The following is a 26,151-nucleotide window of genomic DNA, read 5'->3' on the forward strand; positions in this document are numbered from 1 at the left end:
ATAGCACTAGTGTCATTTTGTAATCCACATGAATCTGATGATATTTAATGGGCTTGAATGATTTTACCAGGCTTTGTAAAGGTATGAAATGACTATGCTATGATGCTACTTACAATCTCACAGATTTCAGCTTATTAGTAGGAAGTTGTAAAATGAAACATTATATGCATCCAGATGATCCTGTAGATGATTTGAAATGACTGAAAAACCTGGAGTGAGAATGTAATTGCAATAAAAATATCCAAAATGCTTCACATTTTAAACCCAATGATCAAATCACAGGCAGATAACTTATTAATAAATCATTATTAAGAAATTCCTAACCAATAATGACAGTATATTGCTTATGAAACTTATTAGTATTTACAACAAGCTACTACAAAACATAAAAGCTGTCTACACCTTTTGTTATTTTTGAATAAAATAACAACCATTAGTGACTTCAAACTTTCAATTGCTACTAACCATGAAATTACATGTTTACATATGACTTATTACATACTTTTATTGCATACATTAAATGTACAGCAAAACATCAGCATTTGCTATAGAGTATTAAGCATTAACTACCCGAATCCTAGGCCTATTATTCAATCAGTAGTTCTGTTATTCAAATCCTGCATTGGCAGAATCACACAACAAAAACACCCTGCATGGCCTGTAGCAGCTGCTATCATATCGCTGAATAGTCACGATTCATATCGTATGGTAGATCACGACCAAATCTGAGCCCAATTCACGTAGAGAAGAGGCTGAGCACTAGCCGCAATCATCACGACTCCTCATTCACTCAGAAAGCCATTGGCCACGGCCAAGGCTGAAACCCTGTGCTGGGTTTTGTTATGCTGATGACCGGCCTACTTACTTATTTTCATGAGCCCAGCCTCGAGCGCTTTTTCTCCTCCAAATTACTGCATTAAGAGCTTCTCCTCCACATGCATGCGTTTTTTGCCCCTCTTTCTTGAAACAGTATTATGCTAATTATCAGCTTCGTTCTGTCTGTACGAGGCAGTTTCTGTTTGTCCTCATATAACACATTGTCACTTTGCAGTTTCCTGATGTTCAGTGAAGGCCATGCGACATTGTAATAATGTCAGTAAAGAGATGCTCCCTATTACTTGTAGTGATTCGCATTATAATTGCAGTGCCTAGCTGTGCATGAGATGATGTAATAAGTTATATAAGTTAATTGGCCTGTATTCTACATTTTTCTTGCCTTTTGTTTTTTTTATCACCTTAAACCAGGCTTATTACACACTAATGCTTATTATTCAGTAACTACAGGGACCTCAATGCAAACTGGATGAGCTATTCTTAGGTTATAGAAGTGTGTATTAAGACTTTGGGCCCCCAGCAAGCCCTGGCCATTTACGGGGTTAATATTAGTATGCTTTTATGTAACTCATCTCAATGCAATGAGTGTCCCTTTGTTACTTAAATCTTTAAGACTGGTATATGTAAATAAGCTTTGTTCTGATTGTCTTCATTTTGCCTCATTCAAAAATGCATCCAGGCTCAAGTGTACAGAGCAAGTTTGGAAATTTTCAGGGAACAAAAAGGCTGCTTCTTTCAGATGTGGTCATGGTTGTGACATTACAACTATGATGGGTTCAAAATGAGCTGTCTTTGCTGCTTAGCTTCCACGTATGGGCATGTCAGGAGTCTTTGAAACTTGTTTACAAACTTTCCAAGAAATAAAACTTGGCTTTTCATGGAACAAGCCATATACAGACATGTGCAAATTCTTCTGGCAGTGTATCGGCTGTAGTTGCGTATTTAAACAGCAATAAATGTATTTGAAGGAAACGTTTCATTACAGTCAAATTACATGTTTTCTTGATTAAGTGAAAAGTTAACGCATCATATTACACGGGACAAACCTATGTTTTAGAGCAAATGTCTGTCCACAATTTCTATTTATTTGCTGTGTTTAAAATATTAAGTGAATTTAAAAAAAAAACATTAAGTGTCAACTTTTACACTAATTTAGGTTTCCAGTATGTTAACATCAGCAAATAATCAGTAGCTGATTAGATAGCTGGCGTGTTGCATCAGAAAACACTATAAATAGCTTTGACCGGTATCAAAATATACCTAAACCATAATGCTGTACTGCCAGTTGCCATGACAACACATCAGCTACTGTCCACCACTGCTGTATGACATAAAAGACACTTGGATATTTTGCAAAAACAATTGGTTGTTTCATGGAGGGACTAACTGCCTGCATTTTCACTTGTAATAAAAACTTTAAAACAGCCACAGCAGCCCTGTGTCCCACAGCCAGACAGCATATTGGTCTAACTCACTCTCTCTCTGTGGGTAGGATGGCCTTCCATCTCCCCCCAATCACTCAGTGCACTGCTAGCCAGTGTAGGCATCTATTAGCTGATACAACAGAATTGCCAGTTAGTGTCCTCTTCCAAGCATATTGAGCTGTCCAAGGACGTGTTAGTGGCAGCTTGAAAACATGGTGTCGCTTCATATCTCAGAAGCACATGCTAATTTCATAAATTTCCACATAATTAAACAGTTACCATATAAATTCATAGTCATTCAAAGTGGTTTGATGTGAAATGCAGTCAGAGTCAGTATTGCCCACAGTGTTACAGTGTTAGTGATAGGAACCAGATGTCTTAAGAGCTAAAATATCCCTCACAGCAAGTTATAACACTAAATGGTTATGCATATGCTTAAATATGATATGTTTTATAGTAGTTTAGATTTTGGCCTAAAATATAATTTTTTAAACTCATTCATAGTGGAGAGGTACACACATGTTGTTGTAAAAACATATGTTTTCAGATTCACCACTATTGTACCATCATCAACGTTATATATAAAACTCAGAAGATGTGTAGGTTGACTGGTGCTTTTGGACAGTAAATAAAAGGGCTGTGTTTGTCTTGTAGACCTAACTACTTTCACTTTCTCTACAATGAAACATTTCACATGCAACAACTCTGAATAACTTTATTTACATCTCAGTGAATTGAATGTATCTATAAATCTTGAAAAATCTTGAAAAGTTGACCTTCAGATCAACTTTATGAAAATAGCCAAAATGAATGAATTCAGGTGTCTACACTTTAGATTTCTTTGGTAACTCTATAATTCCTTCTTTGTTAGTTTATAGTTTGGATTTCATAGTCTTTACTGTTATTCTAAAATGTGGGAAACAGCAAGAAAACCATTCAGTGAGTAGGTGTGTTCAAATTATTGACGGATACTGTACCAGCTGCTAAATGTACAGTAGAAGCATAACTGCTCTTTGTGCAGAAGCTGTGGGAGCTTATAGGCCTTCACAGGAATAAATGGATAACTGTAATTTGGCTTCCTACTGCCCACAATGGGAGTTTCACTGAACACACGTGACAGTCATTCTGACTGACACTGATAAGGATGCAGTCACATAGCGGTTGTCATGTGATTAAACTTCAGTGGTGTTCCATGGAGAGATGGCTGACCAAGAGAGATAGATAGAGAGTAAGAGAGAAAGAGAGAGAGAGAGAGAGAGAGAGAGAGAGAGAGAGAGTCGATATTAAGCCAGAAATAGTCATTCTATTCTGTCCCTATCTGTTTCCTCCTGTTTTTAATATGCAACAGAGATTAAATCAGAATAAAAAAGGGCACCAGGGGGCTAAGATTTATTAGCCCTGTCATCATGCTATCAACATCTCACCACACAAATTGAACATGTAAATAATCGAATCGATATTCTACACCAGGGCAAATTAATCTCTTCTGATTTGCAAGCCAGAGGGTCACATTTTAGAGTTGCCTTTTATTTTCAACTGACTCTTCTTTGAGGTATAAGATGAAAGCATTAGAATTAAATGCACAACTAAGAGTTCACGTACTTCAAGGTGATCTTCTAGATGTATTATTTACTTAAAGGAATATTTTAAAAGTTTTCAACCTTGTCTCAGTAGCATCCAATTGACTTCAGTGCATTTCCCTGAATTTAGAAAAGAACAGTTAAACCCAGGGACACATACATCATATAGACACTTTCACACTACAGTGGGAAGCAATATAGTAGGGAAAACTTTACAGCAGTGGCTGCATTTATAACTGAGACTGAAAACAAAGGCATCCTTTATAATGTTGCTGATGTATAGGATTCACTTGAAAATGTCCTCACTTCTGCAAAAGACATTTCACGGACTGTGAAGATATATATTTGACATGTTTCTTTTTTGTGTTAGAACGCAAAAGGTCTTCTAGTCTTTGGTTAGCATTAGAAAGGTTGAACACAAAAAAGAAGCACATGTACAAAAACAATTTCCACCTAAACTTTTTGTTTGATAGTGTAAGAAGCAAAAAATACAACTGTCCTTGGTTCTGTCCTCGTTATCATCATAGCAGTGACTGGTAATGGTTTAGTTTACAGTCCTGCGAGTTCTAGGTTTTTATCAAGTGAATGTGAATAGTAGATATTTTAACAAGTTCCAGGACAGTTTAACTAAAACACACTCAAATGGAAGTTCTAGATATTACCTGAGCAAGTGCAGGGTACAGTCTCCAAAGTGCTGTTTAAATGTTCTGGGTAAAATAATAAGTATCAAGAGAGTCTAGCTAGATTACACTGTAATGACTATAAGGTTCTAGATATTAAACTGATAAAAGACATCATAAAAAGGTGGTAAATACAAACATACTCATTCTAAATCTCAGTATGAAGTCACATGTTTAACCAGGAAAGTGACTATAAATTAATTCATATTGTTTAAAGTGATGGAACAAAATGCAAAGATATTTTTCTGAAGTAAATGGTAAGAACCCAGTTAGACCACTGTAAAAATCATTGTTTTCCTATGTAGAACTCTTTGTACTTTGTGTATGTTTTTACATCATATAACTACCTGATACTTTTTACCCAAAACAATTACACAGTACTGTTTTTCCAGCATACCTACGTCACTTAACACATAGAACCTGAATGACATTTCAGTGTAATTTAGTTAGACTGGCTCAGAGCTTACCATCATGATACCCGCAATATGTTTCTAGTACTTGGAGTTTGTACATCACATTTACCTGGTTAATACCTAAAACTTAAAACTAGAGCTATTTCTGTACTGTGTTGATCCAGTGTTATGCTGGTCTTGCACCAAATGACTTTTTAAGGGATTTCACTGTTGCAGGCAAATGTTCAATGTCGGAATAAAATCATTAGAGTCTTGAGTTGTGTCGCACTTGCATAATCTCGATCGTTTAGTGTGAGATGGTCAGGATAGCTGTATTAGGCCAGTCTTTTCCTTGTCTTGATGCTGTGATAAAATCAACCGTGTTAAATCTTATCATATGTTTTAAGTCTTGGCTCATGTAAATTGATGTGCCAGGGACGTGTGTGAGAGTGAGCAAGTGAATGTGCAAGCGCATAAGCATGGCATGAGAGAGTGCAAGGGAGAAAATGCATGTGTGACTGCCTGAAATCTCATGAATGTCATGTAAAAATGACAAATTGGCTCCACTTTAAAACAATAATCATTACCTTAAATATGTAAACTGGTTGTTTTAATATTTCAGGGTCACTGAGCCTCTAACAGTTATTAAGGAAATGTAATTTTGTTTTTTTTACATCTTATTTTTTGCTTTCTGTTACTTTCTTATTTTGCCTGTAACAAACTATCTGCACATTTTACAGGTTAATTAAACAATACTTGATGATGATTTACCAGGATATACAGTTCTACAGAGACCTGGGCTGAGCCCTAGGTCTTTACATGCCCAGCTAACTTCCCATTTGTACCACTACAGAGTGGAGAAGAAAAAGGGTTTCTCAGCTTGTAAAGGTGCATCTCAAAAATCTACTTGCAGTCTTGCAAATAGTGACCCTGCAAAATCCCCTGTCTTTGTAAAACCACAGACAGTGACTAAAAACTCTGTAACATTGTCTTTAGGTGTTCAGTCTTTCAGAAGTCTTGTCAAGGTCTTCTAGTGTATGGTTAGTATTAGAAAGTTTGATTAAATTTCTCTTAGTCTGTCCATCCTAACACTTGTACTATTACAGTTGAAGAATAGTAGCTTCAAATATTGAATAACCACTGAAACATTTATTCATGGAATTCATCAACTGCCTATTAGCTTCTATTATAAGCGAATTTCGAGTGAATAGTTTTCCTGTTGTTTCCTAAGCCCAGAGAAAGGCATTGAGATTAGAGTCTGTGGCAACCGCACTGCACAGATACAGCAGATAGAAACTTGGATACAAAAAAAATTGCTGCAATATTCCTTTAAACCTGGACTTGCTATGTGAGCTTTATTCTTATTATGATCACTCAGACATGATTAATAAGCACTCAGACATGATGAGCTATGTGAATACAGAGAAAAACCAGAGAGGCCACCAGCATATGTGATCAAACATGAGCAAGTCATAAAATAATGGTAAAGACTAACAGTACGAGGCTGAGAATATGAGAATAAATGAGCATATTTTTCCACAGCAGCTCTAACACATGAAGAATTACAATGATATTGCGTTTTAATCGTTCCGCATTCACAAAGTCACGGATGAGAGCGCATGTGAAGGGGCTTTATTTAGGTCGTGCCATGAAATTTTCATCATCTAAAAGGAATGAAAGGATCTTACCATGTTCCACTTTGGAAAGAGGAAGTCAGTGCCAACGTATTCGAAGAAATGAGCAAATCCCTCTTTCAGCCACACGTCTTCCCACCAAACAGGTGTTACAAGGTCTCCAAACCACTGCAAAACAGAGAATCAAAATACTAGAGCTATTATTGGTGTTTATTTTAGGAATTGAGTCATTTAGCTAATTAGTTCGGTGAGTACTCAAGTAATCAGTGCTAAATCAGGCCAAACAACAGAAATGGACAAACCATGCAGAGCTTTAGCCATTTTCATATCCCTTAGAACAAATCAGGCTGTTTTGGTACTGCCCCTTTAAGACTGATATATGGAAATGAGCCCTGTTCTAATATATACATATAGTGAGGGGTGAACAGTATGCTTTGAAACAGTGTTTACATACAATATGAACCCTTTAAAATCCATTAAAATCCAGTAAAATTCATTAAATTCATAAGTATATAAAAACACAGTGTGGCAAAAAAATGCATATCAATGAGGCTCTGCTTCTTAGTAGTGTAAGAGAGAGCAGTGGAGGATTTATAATATGCAATACAATCATGCAAACTGCCACCTAATCATTGTTGATTCATTGAGAAGGTAAATTCTAATCAATTATTTTCTAAACCGACTAATCAAGTTTAATCATGTAATCATGGTAGCCCCTTCAGAACGTACAGATCGCTCCACTTCTAGCTCCCCACACAGCGTAATGAGCATTATTGATTGTTTTTCGGCCGTCTGAAGTTGCTGCAGGCATAAGGTTTTTCATGTTGTTCGTAGTGGATTGTTAGTGGAAGAAATGTCATCTTGTTACTTCTTGCACTCTTTCGGGACAGATTGCAGTATACTGTTTATTTAGCCTGGAGTTGATTTTGTTCCCTAATCTTGGTAACACAGCTCTGAAAACATCCTCACTGGGCCTTTGAACATAAGAGTGTAAGAGTAATCATGACATGGCATGAGCACTTCTTACAAAATCATGTTGTAATTTATATGAATGATTTCTCTTTCCTAGCTCACTGAAACAAGGGGAAAACTGTGGAGAATAAACTTTTAATCCATACCACATTAGTGCTTGTATGTCAAAAAGAAGATATTTTATAATGATTTGATAAAAAAAGTTGTTATTGTATGTATAGCTTTGTTTTGCAGAAAGAAAAAATGTGACATGAACCTGACGATAAAGAATGTACATGTAATTCATTATGTAAAATACTGTAATTATATAGTGCAAATTGCATAGACAGACAGACAGACAGTCAGACAGACAGACAGATAGTCAGACAGACAGACACACAGACAGATAGATAGATAGTGATCATAAATGACCACTAATTGACTACAGAGAAGCTAGTAGTGTGTAGTAGTAGTGTGCCCACATAAAAAGGTTTATTTGGTGGTACTTGTTGGACTGACCAACACACAGTACAATGGAAACGTCCAAGGAGCTCAGTGCTGATCTGAGAAGGACAATTGTAGATTTACAAGTCAGTTGAAACAACTGTGATTAAGTACAAGTTGCTGGGAGGTGTAGCCACTTTGCCACAGTCTGGAACAAGACCCAAACTGTCATCCTCAGCAGAGAGAAAATGGGTTCAGATGATCAGGAACAAAACAAGAGCCACAGACGTATAGACCTGCCATGAAGTAGGAGTTTCCGGATCACCATTGTCTGTCTAGAGTCAAGTAAGTTTTGCATTGGCATTGACTGAGAGGCTGTCACCCAAGAAAGAATCCCCTGCTCCAAAATGAACAACTTCAGGATTGGCTAAAGGTTGCAGCTGATCCCACTGTCAAAGAAAAGGATTTCTGGAGGAAAGTTTAATTGCCAGCTGAGACAATGATTGAGTTGTTTGGCCACCACGACCAGAGGTATGTTTGAAAGAGTAAAAGTGAGACATTCAACCCCAAGCAGACTGTACCAGCTCCTAAGCATCCAAACTGTAGTCTACAAATTCTGCCAAAAAGAGTCATATATCCAACCAAAATTTGTCCAGAAGCTTGTTGATGGCTACCAAAAGCATCTAGTCAAGGAGCAACTCACTAAGGCATATTTAACCAAATTTTATGTGCACTCTATCCTGTGTTGATTTTAGGAAACCCCCCAAAAAATGAACACGTGTGCCAATTTCTTGTTTTCTTTCTATTAAAGATATATGTTGTACACTCATTCTACACCAGTAAAACCATTTGAAGAAAACAATATCCTAACACTAAAAAAGCTGTGATTTTCTGATTATTATAAACAGCTGTGATCCTCTTTTAGAGTGGACTTCTGAGGCATGCTGTGAAATCGAGAGAAAAGAATCATTTGAGTGTTTTCTCGTTTTCCATTCCAAAGCAGGATGCAGCAAATGAGTTGTTGTTTAGTTTGATTTGTTGTTTTTTGGACATGGGCTAGAAGATCCAAAAGGCTGCAGTGTTTGATCAGGAATCGCCCTGCATTGCTGAATGTTTTCTTTCATGTAGCCAAATAGCTTCGTCTTTCAAATCCAAAAAGCACAAACAAGGCAGTTCTAACAAATTGCCCTGCAATTGGTTCCAGAAGAATAGCAGCGAAACAAAAGGCAGCAGAGTGCCGAGAGTTGGCTGAGGCTTTCCTGAACTATGATTAATAGCCGTCCGGACAGTCGATAACATGCAGCGGCACAAACGCAGCTAATTTCTCCATTTTAGACTGTTTTACGCCCGGGCTCTCAGCCAAGGTAAGCTAGCTGGGCACTAGGAAGGGAAAGTCATTTTAGCTGCTCTATCTGGATGATACAGAGTATCCAAATGACCCTTTCTGTTGCTGCCAAAAGTTTGGGCACACTTTTGCTTCTTTTAAAATTTTGCAAGAAATTAACATTAATTGTTTAATCTGTATATTTTCACTGAAGTAATGGATGGATGGATGGATGGATGTTTAATCTGTATATTTTCACTGAAGTAATGGATGGATGGATGGATGGATGGATGGACACGGAAAGGAAGAACAGGAACAACAGGGGTTCTGCCAGTAATTTAGCTGCCACAGACACCTGACCTTGGACTTAACAAGCTGAAACTTGGTTATGAGTTTTTCTAGGCAGCCTTTTACTCTTTTAGTTTCATTTTCCATCGAATGAATATATTCAGGTCAATATAAAAACTGCTATTTCTGCCATGTAATCTGCTCTCCTCCTTTAATAATCTGATTGTTCAATGATGCCAATGCATGTAAAGAACATGATCTAACCAAGCTGACAATTTATGCTTTTTACCTTTTTGAGCAAGCAGTGATAAATAGTGTTATACAACAATAAAGGAAGCATGGAACCTCTTTTACACAGCGATAGGAAACACAGTAGATCAGTGTAAGCTCCAATTCTACATGCTCACCAACTACTACTCAGGAGTCAGATTTTAATTAGCAAAAGGGGAACAAACAGGATAAATGTAACAACAACAAGATATTTGGTCTCCTAGGGTTAAGCTACGACTGCATTTCTGTTACCCATGACAATTTTCAGTATAAAGCAGTAATAAATCAGTAATAAATATTTACACAGCAGTGTGAATGTGTGTGATAACTTAGAAACTATCACAGTGCATCCATCAATAAAGGCAGTGTGGAGCTTCTTTTACACAGTGACTGAAAACACGGTAGCTCATAGAAAGCTCCAATTCCATATGCTGAACCATTTTACTAACCAATGTGGACATGCATGCATGACAACTACTACTCTGGGGGAATATTTTAATCATTTAAAGGACATCAACTCTCTGAATGGATCACTGTTGAGATACTATATAAAATAAAAATAAAGTAAACCCCTTAAAATCCCAGGCTTATTGCATACTAAGACTTTTTATTCAGTAACTACATTGACTTCAGTGCAAACTGAGCTATTTATAGGTTACAGAAGTGTGTAATAAAATTTGGGGCCTGCCAGTAGTTAAAAAGAGGTTAAAAAGCTGATGTCACCAAAATTTTGACAGGTAGTTTACGAATACCTGACAGTATGTTGGAAATGTGAGAGTTTGTCATGCTGAGTTTCACTGGGTTGGATATGATTTTGACAGTGAGGCAGATGAGCGCACGATTAAACCTAGAGGTAGGCCTCAGTGCCACTGTGCTGTTTACACACACACACACACACACACACACACACACACATTTTTTTTCTGTGGAAGCCAACCCTCTTTGATCCAGGGAGAACATGGCACAGTTGCTTGCGCAGCAAAGATTTGCAAACATCCTTTCATCCGTGAGATGTGCAGTAACAGTAAACTTAAGACCTGTGTCTACATACATTTTTAGGACAAAAAAACGTTCAAAAATGTTAAAACTGAAAGAGCTAAACCCTTTCTTGTTGGTTCCTGAGGTTAAGATTAGGGTTAGACTTTATAATAACATATACAGATGCTTACATATTGTTGCTGTTGGAACAAAACCTCAATTTTTCTTCACATGATTTGCAAAAGCCTGTTTGGCCTGAACATTGTTTCAAATTTTTGTAATGAATGGACCAGTAGTACATGCTCAAAATGATTAGAATAAGATCTTAGTTTGTTAACATACATTAAAAGTTAAGAAGTATTTCCTTCTGTACCTCTGATATCTTGGGATGTTCTGGAGCAGCCACACCTGGGCCTAAGGTCACTACGCCCAATGCCAAACATCACTTTGAGGGGTATAAAGAGCTCTAGTTTTGGGCTGTAGAGCAGTAGTAGACACTACCCAATACCCTAGGGATGACCTGAAATTGTGTTTATGATCCAGAGCTAATCATCCAACATCAGTACCTGACCTCACAAATGCTCTTGTTGCTGAATGCAATCAAATCTACACAGCAAGGTTCTAACATCAAGTGTGAAGTCTGCTCTTGCAGCAAATGGGAACAAACTCCCTAATGAAACCCCTGATTTCAGAAGAAATACCAGATGTGCATATGACTTTTGGACATGCAGTGTATGTATGCTATCTCAGAGGGTTACTCCTACAATGACAGGCCTTATGGCTTGTGCCTGTTTTTCATCTTGATTTGCGTTGTGCATTGAGGCTAAACTCCTCTCAGCAGATGTGCAGACGAATGGTATTCACTTTGTTGAATAAGGCAGGAATGCTGGAAGCTGCGCTGCTGCGTCTGGAGGCCGTCAAATACAAGGAGCAAAAAAATATAAGGGGTGTGGGTTGAGTCACTGATCCATAATTATACGATCAAAGGAGATTAAACACTGGAGCTCAGAATCTCTAAACCCTATACGCAGCATAAATCTTGGGTTTTTGGTTATTCATGTATTTGGAATGAGCCGTAGTCTGGAAGAAGCACAAGGCCGTGTCTGGCTCTAAAAGATTCTCTAAAGTTACTGATACACAACCACAGTACCTCTTACTACAGCTACAAATATTTGTCTGAACCCGATGGGACTCGACTTCTTATATTTACTGAATTGTGTTGCATCTGGGCTGGTTTTAGATTCAAAACTTGACAATGTGCATCGGGTTCAAACCCGGACATTAAGCTGCATTCAGGTACCAAAATTTCAGGCTTCACTATCTCTTACTACTTGACTGCTACTGATTTATTACATAAGTACCGCCACATTCATATTTCCACTTGGGATGGAAATAGTAATACTATCACTGATAACAATATCATTACTGATTGGATTACAAGGGTTAAATGGCTCAAATAACCAAGTATTAAGCCTTTCACATTTCCTACGATCTCTCTCCCTCTCTTTTTCCAAAAAAACTTTAAAGGATTGGCATGCTTAAAATTGATTAAATTGATTTATCTGGGCAGTCAGTATATTTATCTTAGCAGTTAGTATACATATCTGGGCAGTCAGTGTGTCTTTGCCAGTGAAAACATAAATACAGTAAAACAGTAAAATGTAAAAACAATATATACTTAAGTGAGAGGAACACAGGTTTGGATCTTAGTGCACTTTAGCCATTGCAAGGATTTGTTAAATTCCTTTTGAAGTTAGGTGGGACACCCATTGTCCTCCTGATGGAAACAATGATATATGAATATCAGTCAGTAACAACTATTTAACTACTGGAAGTAACTGACATTTGTAAGGTACTGTGGGCTACATGTCTTATCTTATTCATATGTCATTAGCCACATTTACATGCAGCCTAATAATCCGTTAACACTAATAGCTCTGACTAATAGCTTAACTGGAATAGAATACTTCCATGTAAACACCTCATTGGGAATAGTCTACTCCTATTGAGGCCATTTGGAATACAATTTCTGTCTGATTGAATGAGGTGGGTAATCCTGTAAACAATCAGTTAAATAGAAGAATAGTAGCCATGTAAACACCTGTATCTGATTACACGTCCAATCATGTAAGTACATTCTGCATATGGGCATCACGTCATAGCGGAAGTTTATAATGTTCAACATGGCGGAGCAGAAACTGGTCTGCAGAAGAGACGAAGTTTATACTCTAAGCTTTAAAAGACGGCGGTGGGACGTACGTCCAGCTTATGTGTCTCAGAACATGATGTCTTCCTCTTGCTGCTTCCTTTATAAGTACATGTGAGGTACATTTTTCTGAATTTGACATCATTTTAAAACAATTAATAACAAGAGCGCCAACTGGAAACTCATCTCACTCAGACTGCACCTCACATGATGTTTGCTGTCCTGGGAACGTTTACCCTACGTGGTACTCCACGCATGCGCTTCATTTTGGATCAGATTACTTGTAGTGCGCATTAAACGAAGATTTTCCATTGGATTGTTAAAAAGAGTGCGTATAAACACCTCAGTTTGAAACTGTAATCGGAATGTATTCAGTCAGATTGGCAAAAATCTTTGCATGTAAACATAGCCACTATTTTATATGGGGAAGGCAGGGAATTTTATCCAGGTTCATCTGGAAGGGTGAAGGCTAGCACAGTCTCCTTTTCACACAGCCGATAATGCAGTGTCATTGGATAGCTCAATATGCTTGGACAATTCTGTCAATTCTTTAATGTTAACCAACAGACAGCTAGCACTGTACAGAGTGAGATGAAGCAGATAAAGCAAAGACAAATATGCTCTTGGACTCCCAAATGGCTGTGGGGCTTAAACTCACAAATCCATCACAATAAGACCAATGGTTAGATGGTTGTACCCCTAGGTTCTCATAGTTTGTCTGAATTTATTCATATAAAACTGTGACAAACAAAGGTGTAGCTATGTCATAACTGTTAAACAACCTACAACTACCAGGATTCAGGATCAGACCTACAATGCACATTCATTACTTTTCAAATCAAAATTTCTGAACAGGTTTACCATGTAGAGTTCAAAGCACATTTTGGACTTTTGACTAACAGCTGTGAAATGTGAGTTGTACACACATACAATCATGTTTTATTAAAACATACAAAAAAGGTTTACTTGCAGAAAATGTGCTTAAGTAGTGACAATTTTGAATATTAAACACAGATTTTCAGACTTAAGGATGCATTTACTTACAGTTACTGCTTACCCTTTGGCCATGAGGGACAGGGATGCAGTCTCACTCAATAGAGTCTGGCTAAAGACATGCACTCTCATGCAGATGCACTCTCAACCCCAGTGACGTCAATTGCACATGTGCTCTCTGCCATAAGGGCAGAAGCAGCCCAATGGCACATTAACGTTTGGCTGCTTTTGCTTAGCAATATCACCACTTAATGTTTTTTTTCATCCATAACACAGCTAGAGAGTTACATTTAACATACCTGTCTTTCAAAAAAAGTCCATTACAAGTGTCTGTTGGCTCCTGTTGGTGTCCAGTAGGCGCTAGTGTGATGGGTTGATATCACAGTGTAAAGAATTCAAAATCATTTAATGAAGTGTTTTGGGACTGGTTCCAAATACATTTGGTTTTTCCCTAATCATCTCTACCAGCCATCATCAAGCCAATTCCCATTAGGAAGCAAAACAATCAGGTTTTATTTCAAACAGTTCTAGTCATCTTCAGCATGGCTTTCACGAGTTTCATCAGTAGCCTGTTTGATTTTTCTGCAAATAAACCCAACATTCATGTCTTATCGTCATGGTACGTTATAACTGAGTTGTCAGGGTTTGTAATAGAACCCTATAAATGATGACTCTGTATATATTTACCTTATTACTATCTCAATTAATGCTTTGGATTTAAATAGATCATAACATATCATGGTACTGCATTGTTTGTTTTTTTTTGTTTTTTTTTACAGTTGCTCTAATTATAATGCTGCATTTTGGAAAGAAAATTTCACAAACATAAATTTTGCTCTTATTAAACAAATGAATAAAGAAGATTTTATTTAACTTTACTATATGAAATATGAGCAAAACAAGAAACAAGCATGAGGGAATTGGGCAAGACCACTTTAGTTTCCCTATTGTGGGTATTTTTGTCTGAAAGTCTCAGAGAGGCTAAGATGTGCTGCAGATCACACACCTTTGAAGCAGTTGCTATTAGAAACTCCAGCAGCCCTCGGCTCTGCTTCATATCCCTCACTTATCAAATATTCATGCGCTATATGAAGAGAAAGTTTGACTTGAACTGAGTCTGCTCACCTTCAGTACCTGTGTCCTCATCCACTCCTAATGTGTTTGAATGATTTGTTTGTGGAAATTAAGCATGCAATATAAGACAAAGGTAACATGTAGGATTGTTTTTTGTTTGTTTGTTTATTTGGCAAAGTCAAATGTTTGGGAACACCTACAATCTTAATCCTAAACAGGTTTCTTCGGAGTGATGTTTTAGAAGAAGCACAGTATTCTTTAAAGGACCATTTTTGTAAAAGAGACAACCAAAATCTGGCTGATTTAATGTTGAAGGAACTTTTTAAGGTTTAAAGAACCGTAGAATATAATATAAAGGTTCTATACCAATTAAAGGTCCATGCCAAGAATCATATAGGAACCTTTTTTAACAATGTACTTGGGAGAGTTTTTCTTCATTCTTCTTCAAAACGTTCTTCTACTTCAGATCCTTCAAAGTAGACCCCTTTTGCCTTGATGCAGCTTTATACACTCTTGACTTTTTCTCAAGAAGCACAAGCAGTTGAGGAGCCACCTGGGATGCTTCTCCAACTGGCTTGAAGAAGATACACACATGCTGAGAGCTTGTTCCCTGCTCAGAAGTACCTTCTTTTAAGGGCAGGGCATTCAAAACATATTTCCATAACTTTCTGTTCTTTTGGAAGTAGTGATCAGTGAGTTTAGATGCATCCAAATTTAGCCATATCAGTGATTTTTACGGACTGTGCACTTCCATGTCTGTAAAGATTCCAGCAGCTTCTGTCTTCTATGACATGAACCATAGAAATAAAACCAGATTATATTAATCACATGCTATAAAACAAACCATAACATTAACCCTGGTGTATCTTAAACCCATGAGATAAAACAAATCATAGAAATAAGCCCATTTTATATTAATCCTATGACATAAAACAAATAATATAAATAACGCCAGTTTACATTAATCCCATGAGATAAAACAAATCATAGAAATAACGCCAGTTTATATTAATCCCATGAGATAAAACAAATCATAGAAATAACGCCAGTTTATATTAATCCCATGAGATAAAACAAATCATAGAAATAACGCCAGTTTATATTAATCCCATGAGATAAAACAAATCATAGAAATAACCCCAGTTTATATTAATCCCATGAGATAAAACAAATCATAGAAATAACGCCAGTTTATATTAATCCCATGAGATAAAACAAATCATAGAAATAATGCCAGTTTATATTAATCCCATGAGATAAAACAAATCATAGAAATAACCCCAGTTTATATTAATCCCATGAGATAAAACAAATCATAGAAATAACCCCAGTTTATATTAATCCCATAATATAAACCAAATAATAGAAATAACCCCAGTTTATATTAATCCCATGAGATAAAACAAATCATAGAAATAACCCCAGTTTATATTAATCCCATAATATAAACCAAATAATAGAAATAATCCCAGTTTATATTAATCCCATGAGATAAAACAAATCATACAAATAATCCCAGTTTATATTAATCCCATGATAAACAAATAATAGAAATAATTCCAGTTTATATTAATCCCATGATATAAAACAAACCATAGAAATAAAACCTAGTTTATATTAATCCCATGATATGAAACAAATCATAAAAATAACCCCCATTTATATTAATCCCATGGCATAAAGCAAATAATAGAAATAATCCCTGTTTATATTAATCCCATGTGATAAAACAAATAATAGAAATAAACCCAGTTTATATTAACCCCATGACATAAAACAAACCATAGAAATAAAACCCAGTTTATATTAATCCCATGAGATAAAACAAGTAATAGATATAACACCAGTTTATATTAATCCCATGACATAAAACAAATAATAGAAATAATCCCAGTTTATATTAATCCCATGAGATAAAACAAATAATAGAAATAATCCCAGTTTATTTTAATCCCATGATATAAAACAAATAATAGAAATAACCCCAGTTTATATTAATCCCATGATATAAAACAAACCATAGAAATAATGCCAGTTTATATTAATCCCATGACATAAAACAAATAATAGAAATAATCCTAGTTCATATTAATCTTATGGTATGAAATGAACCACAGACATAACCTCACGTTAGATTTATCTTGTGCTATAAAATGAACCGCACAAATAACCTCTGGCTGTCTTAACCCTATGCTATAAAACAAAATGTCTTGTGGTAAGACTACATTACTCCTACCTATCCATATAAAACTGATCTTGTCCCAACAGTATTTCAAACATTTTAATCATAAGCCTTTAGACTGAAAAGTCTTTAGAATTATGACAAACATACTACCAATCCACACTTTTGACTGGTACTGTGCAAAGAGAACAGAACAGTGTAAAAGAGGTACTTTTTGCATGTTTTGTAGCCGCTCACATTGTTACACAGCTATTCCTAAATGGTTTGATGAGAATCAATAGTGTCATGAACATGCATTGCATTAGATGATTTCTGACAGTTTGCTCTTTGGCGCAGTCGGCAGGTTGATTCTCGTTACCTGACTGGAGAGTCAATGACAGGAGGGAACAGAGAGATATCACCCAATTATAGATTTTAACCAAAGCCTGTCAGGCTAAAGAAGTGTAGAGGAGGAAGTCTGAAGCAGAGACGTCTCCTTCGAATGAATACTGGAGAAAGCGGTGTGAAAAAAAAGAATAGCACTCAGTTCTACAACATACAAAGGCCATTTTCTTGGGCTGTTTTTACAGACAAGCTTTAAAAATGTGCTTTGCATTTATGATAAAAACTCATGGAAGACCCCGAAACAGTGCCGACTCGTTCTGCGGTGCTGTATCAGACTTGACAGGCACAAATGCAATAAGTTCAACATTGAAGGCCAGAGAAAGCCAGGCTGCTTGTCCTGTACTTTCTAATGCCTAAATAATTGAGGGCACACTTCCTGCTGACGTTCTTGCAGAAAGATTCAGATGAGCCAACTCTACTTGAGTCAAGTCATTAACCGTAATTCCACAGCAAAAGGCCACATCTTCTTATCCGATGGCAAAAAAATAAATAAGTAATAAAAATAGCATTATCACTCTCAGTGAAAAATGAACAAAATTAAACGATGGGATCAACAAAGCCTGGAGAAATGGACTCCACTGAATGGCTTCCACTCTTATCAGGCCACAGGAAATGACTTGTTTTCACATTTCTTGTACAGAACTGTTAGAAATATGTTGAATGGACTTAAATGAAAGTACCATGGTCTCCTATTCAACTCAGACATCCTTCCTCCTCGAGATCTTTTCGCTGGTGCCAATAAAGTAAGATGACATTGGCCTTTGCACACAACCAGCTTGTATTATAGCTTACATGGTCAAATATGGAAGGATGTGCAAGCAGTGGTCGCTGTTTCTCAGTACAGAGTCTAAAATGAGACCAGCTATTAATGGAGACTGAGTGAAAATGACATATTAACAACATCGCCTCAGGTGGGGCAAATTGAGTAGCAATCTGCTTTGTTAATATATAGTAATCAGCGGCATAGAGTTCAGAAGCTTTACAGGCAGCGGGTGGAGGGGGGTGGGGTACTGGGGTGATTCAGTAGCTGACGTTATCACCTCCATAAAAAGAAAACCTGATTGTCCATTTCTGTTTAATTTAATATTTAATAATGCATCATCAATAAACCCTGCTGTTTCTGTTAGCTTGTTTCATTATGTTTTATTGGATATGAGCCATTATGGTGAGAATCAGGATTACAATCCCTGGTTTATCACATACTAAGGCTTATTATTCAGTAACTACAGAGATAAAGTAAACATTAGGCGAGCTGGTGGGCCCTGGCTATTTAAGGGGTTAACTAACAAAACTGGGTAGTAAGTAATGCAATGGTGTTATTAAGTCCAGCACCAAAAAAGGGAACTGCCAAAAGGTAACCTTATAGTTATATAAAAAATAATCATGCCCCCCTTCCCAATTCCATCTATTTTTGCATATTTACATTTAAATGTCTCAAATGATCAAACTACTTTTTTAAATATAAGAGAAAAGATAAGAGACAAAGATAACCCAAGTGCACCCAAAATGCTGTTTTTATTTATTCCATTTATTGAAGGAAAAATGCCATTCAGGCCGGACTGTCCCTGTGTGAAAAAGTAGTTGCCCCCTCAATTAACGACTCAGTCGAATTCAGTTGACTATTTGGTTCAATTTTACTATCCACACCCAGACATGATTACTGCCAGACCTGTTCAACCTAAACATCACTTTAATAGATCCTTTCTAGCAACGTGAAGCAAGCTAGAACATATAAAAAAAACATGATGGCACGTTCTAAAGAGATTCAAATACAGATGCGAAACAAAGTCAGGAAAGGGTTACAAAGCCATTGCTTAGGCTCTGGGACTCCAGCAAATGACAGTGAGGACCATTACCCACAAATGGAGAAAACTTGGAATGGTATTGAACCTTCCCAGGAGTGGCCAGCCTACCAAATTTTCACCAAGCATGCATCAACGACTCATACAGGAGGTCACAAAAGGACTTTTACAGGACTGCAAGCCACCCTTGCCTCAGTTAAGGTCAATGTACATGATTCTACAATGAGAAAGACACTGGATAAAAATGGCAAGAGTTGCAGGGCACAAACCACTGCTGACCAAAAATGAACAGAAAGGCTTGTCTCACATTTACCAAAAGCATCTAGGTGACCCCCAGGACTTTTGCGATAACGCTTTGTGAACTGATGAGACAAAGGTGGAGCTTTTTGGAAGACATGGGTTACATTTGGCATAAAGCTACAACTGCATTCCACTATAGAAATATCTTATCCAGAGCGACTTACAATCATTTTACACTAGTAGGCAAAGGTGGTGTTAGGAGTCTTGCCCAAGGACTCTTATTGGTATAGTGTAGGGCGTTTGCCCAGGTGGGGGATTGAACCCCAGTCTACAGCGTAGAAGGCAGAGGTATAACCACTACACTAACCAACCACACACACACACACACACACACATTATCTAAGCTGCTTCTTCTTCTGGGTCACGGGGTTTGCAGACAGGTAATAAAGCTTAAAAATAGTAGAAGAAACTATGATTATTAATCTAAAATCATATAAGGCAATGGCACAAATAAAATTAAAAAGATAAATGGTAAAAAATAAGAGGAATTTAATGAAATGCTATATTAAAGAGAGGCCTTTTCAAATTTTTGTGCACTAAGCTTGACTCTCTAATTCAATTTGGAATGGAGTTCAAGAATTTAGACGTTTAATAAGTGAAAGAGGCCTCTCCATATTTTCATGATTTTATGGGGAGTATTTGCTGAAGGCCAGTATCTGCAGATCTAAGGTCACTTGTGGAATATGAACACAAACATTCTATGAGGTAAACAGGTGCTTTAAGGTTTTTAAGATCCTTAAAAACATAAAAATCTTAAAGATACAGTAGCCAGTGCAGTTTTTTCAAAAGATATGACATGAGCTCTCTGTTTTTGTTTTTCTTAGGAACCATTCCGCTGCATTGTGGATGAATTTTTATTCTTAGGGAGCCCAGGAAGAAGAGCACTGCAGTTATTAGCTCTGCTAGTAACAAATGCTCAAACTTGCTTCTATGCATCGCTCTGAACTTTCATAATACTTCTCAGATTAAAGGCCACTTTGGTGACTGTGTTTACATGTGGGATAAAACAGAGCTCAGAGACCAGGTTTGGTATATGACGCTAATGAGCCAAGTTCTTATAAGGTAGAATTGTTTGAGATTTAGTACCAATGATCATTTTATTTTATTTTTTTGTGATTTAATAGAACATTTTGTGACATCCACTGAGAAATATCTGATACACAGCTGATCATCTTGTCAATGGAGTCTTGATTATCAGGAGGAATGGAAGGAATGGAAATGGTCATTTGCAGCATGCCTCTAGTCTCTGCTGATGATACTTTTTCAGATATAATCCCCCATTTTATGACTTTTCTTGCCAAGAATCTTTAAATAATTCAGCGACAAATTCTAAATACCACCAGTGTGACTACTTGTACTGTGCGAGAAAGAATTCGCCCACTCTCTGGAATCCACCCAAAATGCATGAGTGTGTTATGTATATCAGTTCACACATATATTTGAGCTCTGAAATGTATTCATGGTTAAGTAGTCAATGGGTGGTCCTCTCTTCTGCAGCTCTGATGGGTAAACTTTACTCACTGTAGATGCCCTGAACTGATCTGAAAAATTGATATTGGAGCAATCCAGGCAAATTATAATACTCTGGTACTATATTAAGCTCAGCTATATGTAATGCTACTTTAACCCACTGTGCTCTATTTACAGCACTATTGTAGAGAAACACTAATTGTAGATCCACCAGTGAATCTACAAGTGTTTTATATGTAATGTATAAGGGATAAATCAGAACCCCAATGTTTTCTTTGGGTACTACTTTGTTATGACACTTGCATGTACTTCCAAGCCTTCATGAGCAAGCCCATGGCAACGTTGGCAAGAAAAAACTTTCTAAAAATAAGAGGAAGAAATCTTGAGAGGAACCAAGACTCAGAAGTGGAACCCATCCTGCTCTGAGTGACAACAGAGAAAAAAACACAAGAGCATATGAATAGAGAATAAGATTTTACAGCTTCTGTATTAATTAATCATATGAATTACAAAGCAAAGATTTTAGTCTAAAGTTAATCCAAATTTTGTTTTCAGTTCGGACTTTGAACCAGTTCAGTTGAATCATCCGTTTTTTGAACTGCCTTTGTTACAGAACAGTTAAAGAACAACTACTCAGCACTTATAACAGACTAGTAATTGCCTTCACCTCTGTCTGCTAATCACTCTCTCCAGCCAGGCGGCGCTGGTCATATGGTTCAAACATGATTTATCGCCCTTGCTGAGTTATTAGAGAGCAGACAGGCCTGTTAACGTATGGCAGAAAGAGAGGCGGGATGAGCCCTGATTTAATGCATTCCCAATAGATGAGCAGATCAATATGTCAGGTGAGGTTAGATGCTGCTCTCTAACGCCCTCCTGCAGCATGACCCACGCATACACTCAGGGAGGGGAAACAATTAGAGCCATGACATTTAGACACTATAGAGGAGATTACAGACGTAAACAGGGGGGCTGAGAGCAGACAGGCTCAAGAGGACGAGTCAAAGAGCAGAGTTTAGGGAGCAAAATGAGGCGAAATTAAAAACAAACACACAGACCTTCCTGAAAGAAGATTAGATATTTTATTCTCTCTTTCCCTTTCTCTCTCTCTCTCTCTCTCTCTCTCACTCCCTCACTCTCATTCCATCTTTTTCTGTGTATCTCTCTTTCTCTCTCCCTCTCTCTCCCACTCTTTCTTTCTCCTGCTTCTCTCTCTTTTCACCACTTTTTCTCTCCTCATCCTTCTCTGTCTCTCTTTCTCTCTCTTCTTTACTCTCTCACTCTGTTTTCCACCTCCTTCTCACTCTTTCCCGTCCACTCTCCCTTTCTCTTTCTCTCTCATCTTCCCACACTTTCTTTTTCCTCCCTCTCTCTGTTCTCACCTGTTGATCTGCCCCCATCTTCCTCTCTGTCTCTCTTTCTTTTTGCTCTTTCTCTTCCTCACTCTCACTCTGCCTCGGTTCCCCTCACTTTCTCGCTCTCTTCCTCTCCTTCCCTCACCCCCTTCTCTCTGTGCCACAACTCTAGATCATTCTCCATCCTTCTCTCTGTCTCTCTCTCTTTCTCTCCCTCTTTCTACTGCCCTATGTCCCCCTTTTCCACTTCTCTGTCTCTCTCTTTCTCCCTCTCTATTTCTTCCTCTCTACATTTAAACTCCTCTTTCTCTCCCTCTTTCTTTCCCTATATCTCTCTTACACCTCTCTGTCTTCCTCTTTCTCTCTCCCTCTGTTTCTCTTTTACTCTTCGTTATCCATTCTTCATAAACTACTACTACTATTACTGTTTATTAAGTGATTTGATTCCAGTTGTATTAATAGTTTAACTATTTTTGTATGTTTTGTCAGCTGAAAATGAAATAATGTTTGTAAACCAATACCAAATCAGGTGGTAGTTTCAGATTCATTTTATAATTTTATATTTATAATTTTTCATTACCCCCACACCATACACACACATTCACACACCCCATCTCTGCATTTTATAACATATATTATAAAAGGCTGTCTTTACCAAAACCCAGCTAACAGGAACGCTAGCTACTCATACAGTTGGACACAAAATACGTACCTGATTTTTTTTTAATCATATTAGCTACATATTATATCATCAATACACTGGTTAACTGTAAACTTTGTCATGTTGGTTGTAGTATGTTATGTGCAAGCAACACAAAGTAACTTTAATTTCTCAACCATTCACTAATATAGTCAATTACAGAGCCTGTAGCCTAAACAGAGCAGTTACTGGAGCTAGACTAAAGTATCCTGATTTAGCTAGTAATAGTACCAGCAGTCCAAAAAAACAATTAGGTGTTTTGCGTTTTACAGAGATAATCTGTTATTACACTCATAAACTCTTACACTCTACCATATTGATGTTATATGTTAGCCTATATGATGTGTGCTGCATAGCTGAACATCTCAAGAAGTCAAAGTTAGTCTCGTACCATTGGCAGCGTTAGCGTCTCGTATCAGGCCAAGCCACAGCTGTTCTGAGGTCAGCAGGTCACCGCTGTTTGGGTATTTTCCACACTGAGTCTCATAAAAGACTTAGAGAGCAAGTGGAAGACATACGTTTCTATCTCTTCATCTCGTTTTCTCTCTCCCTCTTTATCCCTTCTTCACTCTCTCTCTCTCTCTCTCTCTCTCTCTCTCTCTCTTTCATTCCCTCTATCTCTTGACCTCATTCACCCTCTCTCTTAGTTTCTCTTCCTCTCTCTTTCTCTTCCTCTCTCCATCTTATTGTCATTCTCTCCATCTCTGTCTCTCTCCCGCTCTCTCTCTCTTTCTCTCTCTCTCTCTCTAATTGGGCTAAATGCCAGTAAGCCTGAATGCTCATACTGCACGCTGACATCTTAAGCTCAATTTGATTAGAGTGTGTGTGAATGTGTGTGTGTGTGTGTGTGTGTGTGTGTGTGTGTTTGTGCACAGCAAAGCCAGTGCTGTGCAAGCCTCACTGGACCAGACACACCAGAATTTGTCATTTTGTGAAATTAACTTGGAAAATGAAGCCAGCGGCAGTCCCTGGCTGCTAATGAGACTCAGACCACCCATCTGCAATCCATATTTTAACACACCCCCAAAACTTTTTCCACTTTTTGTCATGATGTGCAAATCATTTAAATCCTATATTCAATTGAAAATAGCATAAAAACAACATATTGAGTGTTGAAATTAATCTGTCTCAATTAATCTGTCTTCACACCTTCACTGAATAACCACTCCCACTCAGCAAGCCGACAAACTTCCACTGAGCAACGATGCCCAATCAGCCAGGCTACGTTTTTGCTAAAATACTGTTATGCTGCCCTCAAATCACCATTCTGCAATCACACTTTACTCAGGGTAATCTTTGATGGCATACATAACACTAATTGACTGCAGCAAACAGACTACCTTACATGTCATTTATGAATTGTAAAATCACCTCGCCCTCCCACATGCCTCTCTACTTCATGTAGCTGGTATGAAATGCTGCCTATTTAAAATAATCAGCTTTGGGGTGCAAGGGAGCGTATTGTCATTCCCTGCATTCAAATCCAAATAAAGAGAACAAAGGAAAATGCTTTAAATTTCTTCCTGGAGTTGAAATGACATCCAGTATGAGTGTGTTGAGAGAATTTTACTGCAGACTCATTTAAAAAGTGGGCTCACTACAGCTTGAGATTTGCCAGCCAACTCAAGCTGAAAGGAACAGTTTTCCTGATGCTTAATGTTGCTGCAGGCAATGTGGAAATACAGTATTTGTTTTAATAAAAGCTGTCATGGCTCCTTTAGCTTCATATGGCAGAAATGAAACCAGCCATTGTCCAGCATGCATTCAGCATCCAGTGGGTATTCAGATCATTCTGGAATGATACAGGTAAAATGTAAAACTTTCTCTTAATCCCTTAACAATCCAAGCTTATTACATATTAAGGTAAATTTGCACAGTGAAATGGTTCTTCAGATTGATGTTGAACGTATTGTAGATGGGTCAGTATAGAACTTTTTTGAAAATGGTTCCATATAGCACCAAAGAGGTTCTTCAGTTGTTACAAGTTTGATATTGTAACAATAGCAAAACTCATTTTGTGATATTTTGATTTAGCAAATTAGTCCATTTGAGATCACTTAGGAACTCAATCTGGTTTTTGGCCATGCAGTTAGCACAGCGTTACTTGGTGGGGTATAAAATTCATTACTTGTTAGCTTTGTTAGTCTTGTGTCTCCAGGGTAAAGCTACAAAAGCAAACTATTCTGATTTAATACATTCTTTTAAGCATGGAAATATACAGCTGATAATTTTAACATGGTTGAAAAGCTTCCACTATAGAAGTCATATGCATATATGACAATGGCATATACAGCTTTACCCAGGTTTCTACTGCAGCACCTCCAGAACTTTAATATTTCAAGTCCATGGCTTGATTCCAATCGAAAGACAAATGAGCCTGCACACTTCCCTTGCACTCTTTTACTCAGCAAATCTCTGTCACTGAATAAATTAGCTTTCGTTTTGAACATAAAAGTGTTGAATGCTCATGTCACTGTTTCTTTTAAGAGTTTCCTCTGTATAAATATGGAGAATCGGAAGTTGCACACTGAACAGGATTCAATTAAAAATTCGTCTGGCGTTAGAAGAAGCCTCGCCATTCAAAAATGAAAAATGCATGCTGCTATTAAAATAGACCATCACAGCTACAAGTGAAGGAGGTGATAGTGACAGTAAAAGTGACTTTTATCAACTCAGCGCACCCTGGGGGCTCCACACAAAACACAGAAATGCAGGATGCAAAATATGTCCAGTGCACAAAAACTACTAGCACAAGAACAACTCCGTCAATAACAGATCCTTTCTAAATCATCACATTCACACATCAGAGTGTGTTAAGAAATCTCAAATAGACCTGTTTATATGGTTTCTGACAATATATGACACACTGTTATCTATAAACATGGA

At 37.3% G+C, this 26,151-nt stretch overlaps 1 protein-coding gene across 2 annotated transcripts in view; it reads right to left on the reverse strand.

Moving 5' to 3' along the window:
* LOC108433189 (thyrotropin-releasing hormone-degrading ectoenzyme) overlaps positions 1-26,151 on the reverse strand; it is a 358,559-nt gene that overhangs the window by 169,927 nt on the left and 162,481 nt on the right. For both annotated transcript variants that reach the window (XM_037542868.1, XM_017707605.2), the window contains one exon: positions 6,599-6,712. In XM_037542868.1, the coding sequence (XP_037398765.1) occupies positions 6,599-6,712 (114 nt within the window). The remainder of the gene's footprint in view (positions 1-6,598; positions 6,713-26,151) is intronic.

This window comes from Pygocentrus nattereri, chromosome 1 (assembly GCF_015220715.1).
Source record: "Pygocentrus nattereri isolate fPygNat1 chromosome 1, fPygNat1.pri, whole genome shotgun sequence".
Taxonomy (NCBI): Eukaryota; Metazoa; Chordata; class Actinopteri; order Characiformes; family Serrasalmidae; genus Pygocentrus; species Pygocentrus nattereri.